This window comes from Equus caballus, chromosome 2 (genome assembly GCF_041296265.1).
Source record: "Equus caballus isolate H_3958 breed thoroughbred chromosome 2, TB-T2T, whole genome shotgun sequence".
Taxonomy (NCBI): Eukaryota; Metazoa; Chordata; class Mammalia; order Perissodactyla; family Equidae; genus Equus; species Equus caballus.
The window spans coordinates 24,331,893-24,349,254 of NC_091685.1; the positions used below are offsets into that span (position 1 = coordinate 24,331,893).

General features: G+C 42.1%; 2 protein-coding genes across 9 annotated transcripts in view; one reads left to right on the forward strand and one right to left on the reverse strand.

Moving 5' to 3' along the window:
• ZBTB8OS (zinc finger and BTB domain containing 8 opposite strand) overlaps positions 1 to 7,825 on the forward strand; it is a 77,817-nt gene extending 69,992 nt beyond the window's left edge. For all 3 annotated transcript variants that reach the window (XM_070260486.1, XM_070260488.1, XM_070260489.1), the window contains one exon: positions 6,650 to 7,825. In XM_070260486.1, coding sequence (XP_070116587.1) covers positions 6,650 to 6,716 — 67 coding nt within the window. In that variant the 3' untranslated portion in view covers positions 6,717 to 7,825. The remainder of the gene's footprint in view (positions 1 to 6,649) is intronic.
• ZBTB8A (zinc finger and BTB domain containing 8A) overlaps positions 1 to 16,858 on the reverse strand; it is a 62,061-nt gene extending 45,203 nt beyond the window's left edge. Inside the window, exons 1-4 of one of the 6 annotated variants that reach the window (XM_023634279.2) lie at positions 16,801 to 16,858; positions 16,442 to 16,540; positions 14,788 to 15,351; positions 4,876 to 4,978 (exon numbers count right to left, since the gene is read on the reverse strand). In XM_023634279.2, the coding sequence (XP_023490047.1) occupies positions 4,876 to 4,978; positions 14,788 to 14,830 (146 nt within the window). In that variant the 5' untranslated portion in view covers positions 14,831 to 15,351; positions 16,442 to 16,540; positions 16,801 to 16,858. Of the gene's footprint in view, positions 1 to 4,875; positions 4,979 to 14,045; positions 14,141 to 14,787; positions 15,352 to 16,441 lie in introns of all 6 variants that reach the window. The other 5 variants (XM_023634281.2, XM_070260483.1, XM_070260482.1 and 2 more) reach the window with 5 other exon arrangements.
• Positions 16,859 to 17,362: the final 504 nt, after the last annotated feature.

The following is a 17,362-nucleotide window of genomic DNA, read 5'->3' on the forward strand; positions in this document are numbered from 1 at the left end:
GTCTTGGCACACCCTAATCTCCTGGGAGCCACTAAGAAGAAAGGCGGCAGCATAGACAAACACAAAGGTTTGAGAAGCAGTCGGGAGCTTGGGCTCACCTCCCATTCTTAAACTATATGGCAGTTCCCAGGCATGCTATACTCTTCATGCTGCCAAGCTTTTATACACATTGTTCCATCCTTCTCGATCTGAGAAACCCTTAGTCCTCCTTTAGAGTCCACTCAAACAGGGCCTTCTTTGGGAAGCTTTCCTTGACTTCCCTGGGCTGACGTTAATTGCTATTTCCCCCACTGCACCTTCTATATGTACTTCATGGCAATCGCTGGATTGCATTTCATCTGCCTGTTTTAATGTATGTTCCCCTGCTACACTATAACATCCGTATGAGCAGAGACCATGTCTATGTGTACGCCCAGGCTTTGTTTAATGTTCGGTACGTCAGAGGCATTCAATAAATGTCTTCACCAGTGTCCTTACTGAACTAACAAAGGCTCTTTATATGACTTTCCCTGTATGTTGCTTCTAAAGTCAAGGTCATTCTGTAATTAATTCAATGAAAACATTTCAATGGCAAACTAAGTTAATATGCTTCGAGTACATCATTCTTTGGAATTTTATCTTGACATGAGGCTCAAGCTGCTTAGCTATCTTCCTTTTTGGTGTCTCCATTGTATCCTGTACATAATTTACTGTGACACCTGTAACACTAATGTTTGTGTCTGTCTTCTCCTGTAAGCTCTTTGAAGGCAGGAGGAGTCATACCCATTTTCTTTTCTTAGTATCTATTTTATGGCATAGAATCTCGTCTATAATCTGTTCTCAATAAAAGCTTGTTGGTGATAAAATATATCTATTTAAGTCCAAAATCTTCACAGAAGCATTCCAGTAAAGTTAGCAACAGAACAAAAATGCCCACTACTACCACCATTATTTAACACCATTTTGGAGGCATTGGCTAATGCGATTAGACTTAAGAAAGAAATCAGAGAAAGGACTACTGGAAAGTAGGAGGTAAAATTATCATTATTTGCAGATAATATGACTGTATACTTGGAAAATGCAAGAGAATCAACTGCAAAATCACCACAAACAAGAGCAGCATTCACAGGGGGAAGGAGCTCATAGAATATTAGACATCAATAACCTTCATATATACAAAATACCCCACACTAGGTAAGAGATATAATGGAATAAAAGACTCCTGTTTATAATAGCATAAAAAATATAAAATACCTAGGAATAAATTTAACAAGAAATGCACAAGAGTCACATGAAGAAAACAGACACAAAAGAAGACTATGGAAAGCCAAGCCCTTTGAAAAGGAAGATTCAACATATTAAGATGTCAGCTCTGGGGCTGGCCCCATGGCTGAGTGGTTAAGTTCGCACGCTCCACTGCAGGCGGCCCAGTGTTTCATTGGTTCGAATCCTGGGCGTGGACATGGCACTGCTCATCAAACCCACATGCCACAACTAGAAGGACCCACAACGAAGAATATACAACTATGCACCGGGGGGCTTTGGGGAGAAAAAGGAAAAAAAAAAATCTTTAAAAAAAAAAAAGATGTCAGCTCTTTCTAAGTTATTTTCTTTTCTTTCTTTTTTTAAAGATTGGCATCTGGGCTAACAATTGTTGCCAATCTTTTTTCTGCTTTATCTCCCCAAACCCGCCCTGTACACAGTTGTATATCTTAGTTGCAGGCCCTTCTAGCTGTGGGATGTGGGACGCCGCCTCAACGTGGCCTGACGAGCGGTGCCATGTCCGCACCCAGGATCCGAATCCTGGGCCGAGGCAGCGGAGCGCACAAACTTAACCACTCGGCCATGGAGCCGGCCCCTCTAAGTTATTTTCTAATACAACATGATCATAGTAAAAATACCACCAGGTTATTTTAAGATCAATAAAAGTTGATGCTAAGTTTTTATGGAAAAATAAATAAACAAGGACAACCAGTTAAATTCTGAAAAAGAAGAATAAAGAGAAGGAATTAGCACCAACAGATAAAAAATTATATTTCCTCAAAAATTAAAACTGTGATGCTGGTAACAAAGACCGACCAGTGGAATATATCAGAAAATCCAGAAATATACCCCAATATATGTGGAAATTTAATATATGATGAAACTGTGGTGAAAAGTGGAGCAATTTAATAATGGCACTGTGACAATTTTTAGCCTTCTAGAAAAAAAATTAAGCTCGATTTACACTTCCCACCTTATACCAGGATAAATTCCATACGGATCAAAGACTTAAATATGAAAACAAAAACATAAAAGTTCTAAGAGAGAATATAAACTCAGCATGGAAAAGGCTTTATAACCATGACTCAAAATACAAAAGCCACAAAATGAAAGATTGATACATTTGATTACATAAAGATAAAACAAAATTCTCTATGGCAAAAAAATACCACAAAGGCAAAACACAAATGAAAAATATGGCAAAAATATCTATCAGGGAAAAGGGTAATCTCCCTATACACCAAGCTTCTAAGAAACTGGCAAGAAAAAGAACAATAACCTAAGACAAAATAAGACAAAGGACAGTTCATAGAAAAATACAAATGTCCCTAATCATCTGAAAGGATGTTCAACCTCAGACATAAAAACACAAATGCAAATTATTTTACTTTATTTTATTTTTTCTAGTGAGGAAGACTGGCCTTGAGCTAACATCTACCGTGCACCTTCCTCTTTTTTCTTGAGGAAGACTGTCCCTGAGCTACCATCCGTGCCAATCTTCCTCTACTTTATATGTGGTACACCACCACAGCATGGCTTGATGAGCAGTACGTAGGTCTGTGCCCAGGATCTGAACCCACAAACCCCAGGCCGCCAAAGCTGAGTGCGCAAACCCAACCACTAAACCCCATAAATACAAATTAAAACCACACTGATGTATCGTTTTTCCCCTCTCAAAGTCAGCAAAAATCCCCAAATTTGATAATATTGATAAGACTGGAGAAACAGCCACTCTCAATCATTGCTGGTGGGAGTATAAATTGGTATGACCCCATGGAGGGCAATTTTGGCAATAGTTCTCAAAATTATGAATGCCTATATTCTCTGACCAAGCAATTTCACCTCTGGGAATTTATCCTGCAGGTACACTGGTACATGATCGAAATGACACGTGTACACGGTTATTCACTGCAGCGCTGTTTGCAATAGCAAAGGATTAGAAAAATGACCATCAATGGGGGATAGTTATATGGAAAGATGGCTATGATACATAGCTAATTTTTTAAAAAGCAAGAAATAGAGCATATCTACATATGTAATATAAGGGAAAAAATAATGGAAACTCTGGAAGGATTAACAAGAAATCTAGAACAGTGGTTGCCAGTTAGAGGTGAGGTGGGAGCTGGGAGACAGGAGACAAGGACGGGAGGGAGACTTTACATGGCATACTTTTCAATATTTTGAGTTTTGAGTCATATGAGTATATTTAAAAATAAAATTTTTTAAAGTTTGTCAAACAAGTGGGTGAAATATTAACTATCAGTCTCACATTTAGCCAGATTTAGGTTGTAATTCAAGATTAACATATCTTGGGAGCTCCCAGAGTAATGATATTCTGTGTCTTTACTTAAATCAAGATTCATGTGCAACATGAATAAGTGACAAGTTGACATTCCATTACGAAAAATCAACAGGGTTGTATTTCTTGGGAGAAAGAGAGAAAGAGAACTAACCAAGCTACTTCCAGGTGACCAAATAGCTATTCTATTGCAATTGTCAGTCTGGTTAGTGGCCTGAATGAACACGGTGATGACGGCAGGAATGGAAAGGAAGAAAAAGATGCAAAAGACTTGAATGGGAAATAAATCCATGGGTCTTCATGGCTGATGGGCTATGGAAGGCTAGGGAGATATAAAGAGAACACAGTGATTTTTAAAGCCTAGGTGTATCACTAACAGAAATTAGGAAGTCAGGAGGAAGAACTGGTTTAGAGGAAAGGCGATGACTTTTGTTTTAAGTATTTCGTTTAAGTATGTTTGAGGTGAGTGAGAAATCAGGTAGAGATGGCCACTGGGCCACTGGAAATGCTGATCTGCAGCTCAGAGGGGAAGGCAGACGTGAAGATGCAGATATGGGAGATATCTGCAAGTAGAGATGAGGGGCACAGAGGAAACACGGGCTGCGACGAGACCTGGAGGACCGCCCACAGCTGTGGAGCACGATGGGGAAGAGAAGCCAGTGTCACAGATACGGAATTACAGGGAGACTCAGGAGAGCACCGTGACACGTCAGCCAAGGGTGGGGAGTCTCAAGAAGCAGTGACGGGGTCAACACGGTGAGAAAGGAAAGGGCCACAGGCAACAATGACAGTGGCAACATGCATTGTCTCCTTTAATCCCCCCACACAACAACCTATCAGGTAGGTGGTATTACTAGCCTCATCTTACAGAACAGGGTATTAACCCAGATAGTGAGTCCAAAGCTGCAGGACGTAACTGCTGAGCGATACTCCGTCACCACTGTCGCGGGGAGAGCTGGGAGATCGGAGCTCTGACGGTGGTTCTACCACTAAATTAGCTATCCATCCACGGACCAGTATCTACCCTTCTAGGCTTACTTTCCTTCTCTGCAAATTGAGGGGATTGGTCTAGATAGTCTCCAGCCCTGAGGTAATATGAGTCTTTGATTAAGGTAGAACGGAAGAGATACATACACAAGAGAGGCAATGAATAAAAATGTAGCAATAAGCAAACTGGGAGACGTGGCCAGGAAGATCAGAATGCTGAATGTTTTATAGTGAATTTGCACGTAATAAATCCATTCTCTGCTCTATAAAATCTACAACTGCAAAATTCTACTTTTTATCTATGTATTTAAGTTAGATGTAATATCAAGAATGAAAATTTTTCATACCTGGAAATTACAAATGCTGCTCTTGAAATCCTGCTAAGCCAATTGAATGGAGTGAAAAAGGGAAGATTCCAAGTCAAACACAGTCTGTGTGTGAAGGATTGTCCTGTAGAGAGAGAAAATAGCTATTTACAATGTATTTTTGTAATAAAAGACAGAAACATTGGCTAAGGTACATAATATTTATTATTTTTTTTTTTGAGGAAGATTAGCCCTGAGCTAACTACTGCCAGTCCCTTCCTTTGCTGAGGAAGACTGGCCCTGAGCTAATATCCATGTCCATCTTCCTCTACTTTATACGTGGGACGCCTACCACAGCATGGCGTGCCAAGCGGTCCAAACCCACAAACCCCCGGCCGCCGGCCGAGAAGCGGAACGTGCAAACTTAACGGCTCCGCTACTGGGCCGGGCCCCCATAATATTTATTTAGATAAATTAAACGGGACCACTTATCAGGTATCATTTTTTAGCATGTAAAAATAGTTAATCTGGCACAGATTATTAGTTAATGGACATTTATTTATTTTTAACCTGAACCTCAATATTAAAATCTGCAAGAAGAGGTTTCTGATATTAAAATATATAATGGCAAATTGAAAGCAAACATACTTCTTAACTTTGACAATAACATAGACTTCTTAAGACAACAGCTATTCAAAGGCAGGCTAGCAGATGAGATACCAAGACAGCAACATACGTACTATTTCCCTTTTCCTGCAAGTAGCATCAATATGATTTGCAAGAAAACCAAACAGAATAGCTTTAAAGATTCAACTTGAAAAATTCAACATGTCTTTAAAACTGTATGGTTAAGAAGGAAGTGGGGGGCCGGTCCAGTGGTAGAGGGGTTAAGTTCACACGTTCCGCTTCAGTGGCCTGGGGTTCGCCAGTTTGGGTCCCGGGTGCAGACATGGCACCGCTTGGTAAGCCATGCTGTGGCAGGCATCCCACATATAAAGTAGAGGAAGATGGGCACTGATGTTAGCTCAGGGCCAGTCTTCCTCAGCAAAAAGAGGAGGATTGGCAGCAGGTGTTAGCTCAGGGCTAATCTCCGCCCCCCTAAAAAAAGAAGGAAGTGGGGAAAAAAAATCCTACTATGTATGTGCAGAACACTGCAGTCACCCAATTTTTTATGACTCTTATTCGATTTGCCAAATTGTCCCAGAGTCTACCACAATTTGAAACAGCAGCTGTAACAATTCACTCTTGTTATAAAGAAGTTTCAGTTTCTACTACACGTATTCCAAATTTTTTTAATTACAAAAATAAAAAAAATCTATTCAAGTACTTTTTTCATTGACCATGAAGTTTTGTTAACATAGAAACTGTTAAGGCTGTATGTCAACTGGCAGCGGAAAAATGAATTTGATGCTTTTAAACCAATTCAGTTAAGCTAAGACTTCCCGCCAAAATAATTTTGACTAAATTAATGGAATCACCTTTTCAGATAATGTGTATTTTTTTCTGATTGCACAAGTATTATACACTTATAGAAAATTTAGAAAATATAGGCAAGTGTAAAGAAGAAAACAAGTTGAAATAACTTTTAAATGAGCATCCTGAAAACACCACCAGAGAAAGGAGAACTGCTCAAATATACTTAAATTAGGAAAACAAATGTGTCAACCACCCACTCATAACGCAGTGTGAATTCTGGCAACTTAAATCATTCAAAATCAATAGAGAAAATACCCAAGATGACCTGAATTCTATACTGTATTCTGAGTATTCCATAAAATGTAATGTGATTCCTTCTTTTTTCTTTTTTTTTTTTTAGGAAGATTAGCCTGGAGCTAACAGCTGCTGCCAATCCTCCTCTTCTTGCTGAGGAAGACTGGCTCTGAGCAAACATCCCTGCCCATCTTCCTCTACTTTATATGTGGGGCGCCTGCCACAGCATGGCTTGCCAAGCGGTGCCATGTCCCCACCCGGGATCCGAATCAGCGAACCCTGGGCCACCAAATTGGAACGTGCACACTTAACCCCTGCGCCACTGGGCTGGCCCCTACCAACACTTTTTAAGTATTACATTTAAAGTACAATAAAGAAGAGAATTGGCTATGAAAAGGATTTTAAGAAACACCCGTAATTAAAACAGCAGGATCAAATTTAGGGATAAACTAAGATTTTGTAGTTGCGAAAACAAAATTAGTAATTTTGCTCATCTACCACGTAGCCCCAGTGGCTAGGAGCACACTGGGGAAAGGGTATTCACTTTGATAGCTTCAGCCTCACTGTTTTGACAGTGCTCCCAAGAACTAGAACCATCCAGTGTCCCGGGTCTGTGCAGGGGCAAGCAAGAGCTAATTCCGTGCTTTCTGAACACAGTCTGTGCCTTAAACAGTGTTCACATACGGATGAAATGTCATTGTTAGAGATAACCACCAAGTTCTACCCTAGCAGATATCAGGGTAGATTTGTGTATCAACCCTCAGCAACCTTTCTAACATCCTTCTGGAAAGTTTAAAAGTACGTTTCCCAGACTCCTTTACAGTTAAGTTTCCTCATGGGAAATGGGATCCAACCACCAGACGTTCTTCTGTGAGATTTGGAAAGCAGAAACGAGGCGGAAACCATCTTTCTGCTGTTTGGGCTGTTAATACTGGCAAGCACGTTTATGGAAACATTGGGTTTCTCTGCAGCAGCATTCCAGTGTCCAGAGCCTCACGGCTGTCAAGAGACAAGTTTGCTGGAGACAACCATCACTAGTTGGTGGGTGTTCAGGGGCAGTCTCGGGGCAGCAATTTCTTGACCCTTGAATTATAGCTAACAACGTCATCTGGAACTCAGGCAGTGCCAGTGGTGGCTCCCTGACTCCCTCGCCTGGAAGGCCTGGTTGGCAGTCTGGTTCTGGGAAGCACTTCTGAAGGCCCAGCCTGGAGCCCTCTCCTCCCAGCCCTTCCAATGATTTTGTAAGCACTCAATTCCGTTCAGTAAACACATGAAAACACCAGAGTGGTTTCTCTTTCCTGCAGCGAGATCCAGACAACATATTAGTACATCATTTACCTCAAAATCTAAGCAAAAGGGTGAGTAGTCTGTGAGTGGTAGTGTTGGGCAGTGTGCTCAGGGGTACAGGCCCCGGGATCAGCCTGCCTGGGTAGCAAGGGAAGCTAACGTTCCTGTGCCTCAGTTTCTTCATCTGTAAAATGGGAATAGTAATAATACCTGACAGAGGTGTGGGAGAGAGTAAATGGAAAGAAAATCTAAGTAAAGTACTTACAATAGTGCCTGGCGCATAACAAGCCCTTGATAAATGTTAGCAATCATTATAGTAATAATAATAATCACTATTATTATTATTAATTATGCAGACCCCTTTAAAACACTATTTTAACTGAGAACAAAATGTAAACATTTTAGAATTTTATTACCACACATTTTCTTGTAGCCTGTAGAATGCTAACTTATACAAAGGTGAACACACAAAAAAATCGACTGCTTACATCCTATTTGTGTGATCCCTTCAAACTGCAGTGTACTAGAGGATAGCAAAGCTCTGCTCTAACTAGTCAGCTAGTTGGAGTTACTCTAACTAGTTATGGTAGACCTCACTCTAAGGAAGAATTATTCTTTAGAAGCAATTTTTGCCATTTTTCCATTTCAAAAATGCTACCTCATTAATTATGCTCTATGAACAAGTAATAACGTAACAAATAACAAATAATGTTTGTTATTCAGATTTTTTCAGCCTTATTGAGATGTAACTGACATATAAAATCCTTAGATAAAGATATTTAAAGTCTACATCGTGGTGATTTGACACATTATGAAAGGATTCCCACTGTCTAGTCAATTAACACATCCATCATCTCACATATTTATCTTTTCGTGTGTGTATGAGAACATTGAAGTTCTACTCTTTTAGCAAATTTCAATTATACCATACAGTGTTATCAAGCATAGTCACTATGTTTTACATTATCCTCAGACCTTATCCATCTTGTAGCTGAAAGTTTGTACCCTTTTACCAACCTCTCCCTATTTTCCCCACCCCCAGTGAACCACTGTTCTTCTCTGTTTCTATGAGTTTGACTTTTTTTTTTTTTAGTTTCCACATGTAAGTTGTATCACGCAGTATCTGTCTTTCTCTGTCTGGCTTATTTCACTGAGCATAATGCTCTCAAAGTCCATCCATGTTGTTGCAAATGATAGGATTTCTTTCTTTCTCATGGCTGAATATCGTTCCATTAGTTTATACACATATATCACATCTTCTTTACCCATTCATCCCTTGAGACACTTAGGTTGTTTCGTTATTCAGATTTTTAAAGTGTTATGACAGAGGAGATTTCATGAGAATGGAATCTGTAGTCTGTAAGATTTGTAATCTTATAAATCTTGAAAGTCTAAAATTTTAGTGTTAGGATTAGAATACTATTCTAATGTACATATTAAGAAGGTCTTTGATAAAATTCTGACCTGGTTTGGTTTGCTGGTGTCTTTTTTTTTTTTTTCTTGGTAATTTCAAATATTTACTCAATTCTGACCAATGCAGAAAGTAAAAGGAAAGAGAATCAAATTCACCAATTAGGGGCCAGCCCGGTGGCACAGCGGTTAAGTGCACATGTTCCGCTTTGGCGGCCTAGGGTCCGCCAGTTCGGATCCCGGGTGCGGACATGGCACCGCTCGGCAAGCCATGCTGTGGCAGGTGTCCCATGTATAAAGTAGAGGAAGATGGGCACGGATGTTAGCTCAGGGCCAGTCTTCCTCAGCAAAAAGAGGAGGATTGGCAGCAGATGTTAGCTCAGGGCTAATCTTCCTCAAAAAAAAAAAAAATTCACCAATTAGATAAAAATACACATGACCCTGATCAGGTGGAAAGGTGTACAAGCTGAATGAAATAGAACTCTCCAAAAGTTATTGGGAACTGTTAATGTGATGACTCAAACCACCACCATCACTAGTAAAGTGTTACTCATTAAAGAAAAAATTGGGAAGGAGGCTTAATTAGAGTCGTCCTACTTTATATTTTCATGGGTGGTTCTAATTTTTTTTTTTTGAGGAAGATTAGCCCTGAGCTAACATCTGCCAATCCTCCTCTTTTTGCTGAGGAAGACTTGGCCCTGAGCTAACATCCGTGCCCATCTTCCTCTACTTTATATGTGGGACGCCTACCACAGCATGGCGTGCCAAGTGGTGCCATGTCCGCACCCAGGATCCGAACCGGAGAACCCCGGGCCACTGAGTGGCAGAACGTGCGCGACATTAACGGCTGCACCACTGGGCTGGCCTCTAAATGTTTTGTTTTGATCAGAGAAATCATTCAGAAAGTTCCCCAACTGAATATTTAATGCTACTGGAAATAGGCCTGGACAATAGGCATTTGAAAGAAAAGAGCACTTTTCTTTCTTTTCAGCTAGTTATAAAGTCATAATTTCTCGTCACACAAAATTGGAAAAATATAAAAAATTATTCTTTGGGTTTTGGTTTTTTTACTCTCTTAAAGATGGTATATTTTTGGCTTTTTTTAATTGAGGTTGTATTGGTTTATAACATTGTATAATTTCAGATGTACAGTATTATACATCAGTTAAGTGTCTTCTGATGATGAAAAATACATTGTAGATTTTGGAATAAAGCTTCCCCCAAATATTGTGAAATTGTAAGAACCATAGGTTGCACCTTATCCATCAGCACCAGTGCGAAAGAGGGAACTGAAGCTGATACAAAGGTGTCTGTTACATCTTTGATGTTTCAGATGCTGCTGAGAGCCAGCGACTTGAAGCAGTGGAGGTTTTCTGAAGGGTGACTAAAACAACTGAAAGAAAGCAACTTCACCCTTTGATTCAGTAATTACTTTTACACTGCTATGAATTTCATAAGCCATACATGTTTTCTTTTCCTATTTTTTTAAAGCAAAAATCTTTTATTCTATTTTTTATGAGACGGCAGATATTCAAACTGAAAGGTGAAATATATTCATTCAATATGGATTTATTGGACACCTACTTTGTGCCAGGCTATCACTGGCCCTGGGAATACAAAGATGATGACATGTCAAAGGTCAGTGCTTTCCAACACCTCAATGTCTATCAGGAGAGAGAGAATCAGAGAAAGAGAGAAACAGAAAGGGAGAGAGATGGGCTTTTAAACGAAGTTACAATACAAAGAAGAAAACACTCATAGTAGAAGGGAATTGTAAAAGCAAGCAAACGATTGTATCCACAGCTGTCCAGAAGTTTCCAAAAGGCAGTAACAGTTGAGTTGGGTCTTGAAGGATGAGTAGAAGTTCATACATGAAAAAGAGGACAAAGGGCATTTTAGACAGAGCACCAAGGGCAAAGGCACAGACAGGTATTAAACAGCATGACCTCTTCAGGGATGATAAAAAATTGGGGAAATTTACACAAAGTTACAAGCCAATATGACCTCAATAAAATAATTTTTTAAAAAATTTGGTACATGCCTAGAGACTTAGGGCCCGTGGAGGGACAGTGGAAGATGAAAAGAGAAAAGTATTTAGAAACCAGATCCTGAAGCCCCTCCAACTTTTGTAGGTTCAGGGTACTCTTAAAGGATTTGAAGGGTGGCATGATTATAGGTCTACCAATGACTAGCTGCGTGACTTAGTCAAGTTACTTAACTCTAAGAATCAGTTTCCTTTTTGTAAAATGAGGATAGTGACAGTTAAGAGGAAGTCTGTTAAGAGGATTAAATAAGATAATAGCTAAGATAAATAAGATTAAAAGCAGTAAGAAATAAAGTAAGGCAAATAGCAACGAGCACATAAAGAGGTGTTTAATATCATTAGTCATTAGGGAAATGCAAATCAAAATCACAATGAGATACCACTTCACACCCACTAGGATGGGTAAAATAAACACAGACACACACACACACACACACACACACACAAGAAAATAACAAGTGTTGACCAGGATGTGGAGAAATCAGAATCTTCATGTATTGCTGGTGGGAATGTAAAACAGTGTAGCCATTTAGGAAGAGTCAGGCAGTTCCTGAAACGATTAAAGGCAGAGTTACCACAGGACCCCACAGTTCAGTTCCTAGGTATGTATCCAAGAGAAATGAAAACACGTGTCCCCATAGACACTTGTATACAAATGTTTATAGCAACATTATTCATATTAGCTAAAAGGTGGAAACAACCTCATGTCCATCATGGGAAAATGGATAAATAAAATGTGGTATATCCACACAATGGACTCTTATTCAGCCGTGAAAAGGAAGTACTGGTGCATGCTACAATGTGGATGAACCTTGACAACACTATGCAAAGTGAAAGAAGCCAATCGCAAAAGACCACATACTATATGATTCAATTCATATGAAAGTCCACAAGAGGAAAATCTATAGAAACAAATGAGCGGTTGCCAAGAGCTAGGGAGGAAAGAATGAGGGGAGGGGGAAGGGATGGCGGGAGGTGATAGCTAAAGGGTACAGAGTTTCCTTTCGAGGTGATGAAAATGTTCTAAAATTGACTGTGGTGATAGCTGTACTTAACTATGAATATACTAAAACCATTGAATTGTATGCTTTAAATAGCTGAACTGCATGGTATGTGAATTATATTTTAATAAAGCCGCTCAAAAAACCGGTATATGATTCTCTGAGTCCACTCCCAGATATATACCCAAGACAAATGAAAACCCATGTCCATACAAAAACTTGTACCCAAATGTTCATAGAGGCATTATTCATAGTAACCAAAAAATGTCCCAAACCACATGTCCACCAACTGGTGAATGGATAAGCAACATGCGGTATATCCATACAATAGAACATTATTCAGCCACAAAAAGGAATGAAGTACTGACACATGCTACAGCACGAATGAACCTTAAAAACCTCAAGCTAAATGAAAGAAGCTAGTCACAAAAGACCATATATTTTATCATTTCATTTATACACAATGTCCAGAACAGGCAGGGGATAGAGACAGAGAGTAGATTAGTGGTTGTCAGCAGCCAAGGAGATGCGGGAATGAGGAGTGACAATTAATACCTGGGTACAGGGCTTCTTTATGAAGTGGTGAAAATGTTCTGGAATTAGATAGTGGTGATGGTTGCACAACTTTGTGAATACACTGAAAACAGTGAATTGTACACTTTAAAAGGGTGAATTTTATGGCATATGAGTTATATCTCAATCAAAATAGCTAATATTTGAAAGTTTACTAGGCACTGTACTAAACACTTTACACTCATCTTATTTCAGTCCTAAGATATATACCTAAGATATTACCAGCCTAAGAAGGTAATTGCTGCTGTGATCCACATTGTATAGAAAAGGAAACTGAGGCACAGAGAAATTAAAAGAGAATCTCCAAGATTGTACGAGGAGCAAGAGAACAGATTGGAATTCAGGCTGACTCCTAAGTCTCGCGCTCTTCTGCTGGCTATAATGTAGGCACAATGCCTGGCATGCAGCTAGGGCTCAATAAATATTAGGGATTATCGTGATGATGGTTCAATTTGCATACCTGGAAGAAAACCTGAGACAGCACGGAGGAAGAGAAACGGTGGGAGAGGCAGGGCCAAGGAGACCAATTAAAGCCTTAATGAGATTGTCCAAGGCAGAAATGGTGAGAAACTGAACTATGATAGATTGCGCAGAGAGAGGAAGGAGCAAAAATAGAAACTTTTCCAAGAAAATAGGAACTGTCCTATAGATGGGAGTCATTTACAACTTGATAACATTTACATCTACTGGGTATTAACATAACTTGCACTCATAGTAGTACTCTTGAGTCATCAAGAAAGGTTTAGGTTTAAGGTTATTCTCAAAATACGTGTTTAGGTCACGGAAATGGCTCATAGTTTCAAATTTTCTTCCTGCAATAGATTGGCCTTATAAATTGAAACAGCAAGTTATCCTAATTCATGTGGGACATCCAAAATTCAATCAGAAACACTTTAAATATCTGTAAGATCTAGATATCTACAATAATCCTAAGAATATTAAAGAAATCAAGATCCTCATCAACTTCAAAGACCTTTAAAAAGGTAAATGGAAAAGACAATTACATATTTTAAAAAGCATTAAGTTCAAAAGTCTTTGGGAAAGACAAGTATTTCTATGAGTAGACTGAAGATTTAGGTAACAAGTGTAACTTTAATTAAGGCTGTGCGCTAGAAAACCATCTCTTTTAAAATATATAGTCATTAATCTAGAATTTAGTGTGTCCCATCAGGGTCACCAAAACAAACCTTGTTATTCTCCTTAGCAAAAATCCCTGGGTCAGAAGCAACTTCAGCTAACTGAACGGGAGTTGTATTCTTTCGTGGATAAACATCTTTTAACCCTGGAAAGATTTAGAATTAAGTATAAAAACATTTAAGAGAATCAAAACCATTGTTGGGAAAGTCTCACTGAGAAGATGGCATTTAAGTAAAGTCCAAAGGAGACAATCATGTGAGTATCCCGGGGAAGAGTGTTCCAGGCAGATGGAACAGCAAGTGCAAAGGCTCTGAGATGCAGCAGGCAAGCAGGGTTGGAGGAACACCAGAGAGGGCTGGGAAGAGCAATGAGATGGATTCAGAAAGGAAGGGCAGATTGACAGGGCGGGCAGGACATCATGGGACCAGTTTCTGTAGGGCCTTGTAGACTATCTGGGGGCCTTTGGCTTTTAATCTGAGTAAGATGGGAAGCCACTGACTAATTTCGAGCTAACAAGTGACAAAAACTTCCCTCAAGGGGGATCAAAAAACTTACATCCAATCCTTTAAATATTATAAATGTATAATTATGTCACTGAAAGGGTTAAGCCTATTAGACAGAAATTGTTTTATCTAGAAAATACAATTTAAATGATAGAGGATGAATCAAGGATTACCCTGTCTTACAAAGTTTTTGCTGGGTCCAAATCATTATCAACAGCAGGGCTGGTAATTTCAAGGACATGAGATAAGGTCTAGCAAGGTGCTCTCTTCAACGGTGTCAGAAATTTACCTGACCTGGGAGTCCAGGCACTCGTGATGCCTCCTGCTGACATCTATACAGCCTAACCGACATGTACCCGCTTGGCCAAGGGTTGCAGGTTAAATCCTCACTTTCCATTTACTGCTTGTGTGGCCAGGAAGGTTCCCAAGAAAAAGACATGAGATCCCCGGTGATCACTGAATGGCTCTTGCTCCTGGGCTCCCACAAACCCATCCACACCTGAGGCTTGCGGAAGCTTAGACTGGAGAGGAAGTTTGGGCCTTGGTTCTTCTGATGAAGATTTTGGACTTTTTTTCTGATAAAGCTCAGTTAAGGTTTTCAGAGCAGGGAAGCGATGTGACCGACTTGCTTTGCATAAGACTCCGGAGGTGCCTTTAGGAGGGAATGAAGAGCAAGACCAGGAAGCAAGGCGGTTGGGAGGCTGCCATCGTCCACCTCCTGGCTTAAGGCTTGAACTCGGCGCTTAACGAGTTCCCTCATCTGGAAAGTTCAACAACCATCGGTCTGACTGGGAGGTTGTTTTATGTGAAACAATTCATACAGGCGAAAGCACTCCGTTTACTAAATAAAGTTCTGCAAATATAAACGTTTATTAAGAATAGAAGTAATACTGACGTGTGTGGTTAAAAGCCCACTAGGTGGGAATCTCCCGCTTCCAAACACGTCTTGGACTAAAACTAACGCAATATGTCAATTACATCTCAATTTAAAAAAAAGCAATAATCGAAGGAAAAGACGTCTTTGAAAGATGTGGAGTCTGGCTCCTGGCACAATCGAGAATAAATGAGCGTATCTGAAGGGGAAGGAGCCAAAGCGCTAACTTACAAAAGGGGCCGTCTACACGGGTAGAAGGGGCGCCTGTGCGCTCCTGTCATGAAATAATTATAGCTCAGTATTTGTTCGGTGCAGTTGAGTCCGTCTTCGGTTCTAACGCGGATCTGTCGCATCCTGATACAAAACCGAAGCATGGAGCATGCACCGACAACTCGGACCACTGCCCGGGGAGCCAGCTTCCCGAGGAAGCGTCCGGGGCGGCGGGGGAGAAGCCCGGGGCCCCCCGCCAGCCCGCCCCCCGACGCCCCATTGGGCGGGCCGCCCGTCACTCGCCGCGCAGCCGGAGCCCGAGCCCGAGCCCGGCCGCCGACCCTCCGGGAGCCCGCGGCGCCCGACGGCTGCAGACACGCCCGGCGCCGCCGCCAGGAGACTCCGCGCGCCTTCCCGCCTTTCCCCGCGCCGGGCCGGGCGGGCGGCGAGGCGGGCCATTGTCCGCAGCCCCTCCCGGGGCGCAGGAGGGCCGGGCGGGCGGCGCCGGGGCGCACCGGCTCCGGGACTCCGCGCCACCCCTTCCCCGCGCCCGCCAGCCGCCGCCGCAGCCGCCGCCGCCGCTCGCGCCTCCTTTGTGACCGTCTCCAGCCCCTCGGAGCCGGCGCGCCACCGCCGCTGCGCCCGCGGCTGCAAATGGCGCCCGCGCGCCTCGGCGCCGCCCGCCGGCTCTCGCGTCCCGGGGACGTCCGGGGCGCCGCCCGCCGCCCGCCGCCCGGGCGCTCGCAGCCCGCGCCGCCGCCGCCCCCCGCCCTCCGCCCGCAGCGGGGCTCGCGGCCGGTCCCGAGCAGCCCCGACGCCCCGCCCGCCCTCCGGCCGCGCCGCGCCGCACAGCACTCACCGCGGGCCGCGGCGCTCCGGCGGGTCGCGCGCGCGGGCTGGGGGCCGATCCCGGTCCCCGCAGGCGAGGCAGCCCGCTTCGCAGCCGCTCCTTGGCGCCCTAAAACAAGTAGCCCCAACGTGAGAGAAACAAAAGGTATTTGCTGACGTGGGCGTTGGACAGAAACGCCCGAGGGCTGGGGACACAATTAAAGGGGCAACGCACAGATTTCAGGCACCAACCAGCGGCGTCGCCCACTCCCCCTGCCCGTGCCCACCCCGCGCGGCACCCTCCGCAGGCCCCGGGGCGCCCGGATTCCCCGGCAGCTGACTACGGAATCATCATTTAGTCAGGAGCTGAAATTTAAAATTGTACTTTACGTTGGGAAAGGCGCCTCCGGAGGGCAGAAGGGCTGGATTTCTAGGATCTGGGGAATTTGGTTTAGGAAAGAGGGAGGGACTTAGGCGTGCCCACAATTACTGTATAAGTCCATGTGACATTATTGTACTTAAGTTTAGCAACGTCAAATGTAAGAGATTTCCACCGAATTGCTCCCTTTATTGCGACACTTATTTTAGTCGGGGATAACCTTTTCTAAACCTCTACAGGCCACAAGCATTTTATCTGAAGAGGAAAATCCAGAGAGGCTGAGATGAGAGAAAATAAATCTTGGTTAAGTTCAGAGGAAGTATAAAACTAGTAAAAATAGCAGGTTTTGTGTTTTCAAACACCGAAATTCATTGTACATCAAGCCTTTCTTCTGACATATTTATGTCCTTAATATTTAGAGTACAAACAGGTTGTATATTTGCTAAACTCTTAAATCGCCGAATTTTCACTGTTACTACAGAAACATTAATTCTATAAACCAAGTTAGTTTCCTGGTTCCTTATGCTAGGGTCAGGTACTGAAAAGTACTGTGATAGTGTAAAATTGAAAAAA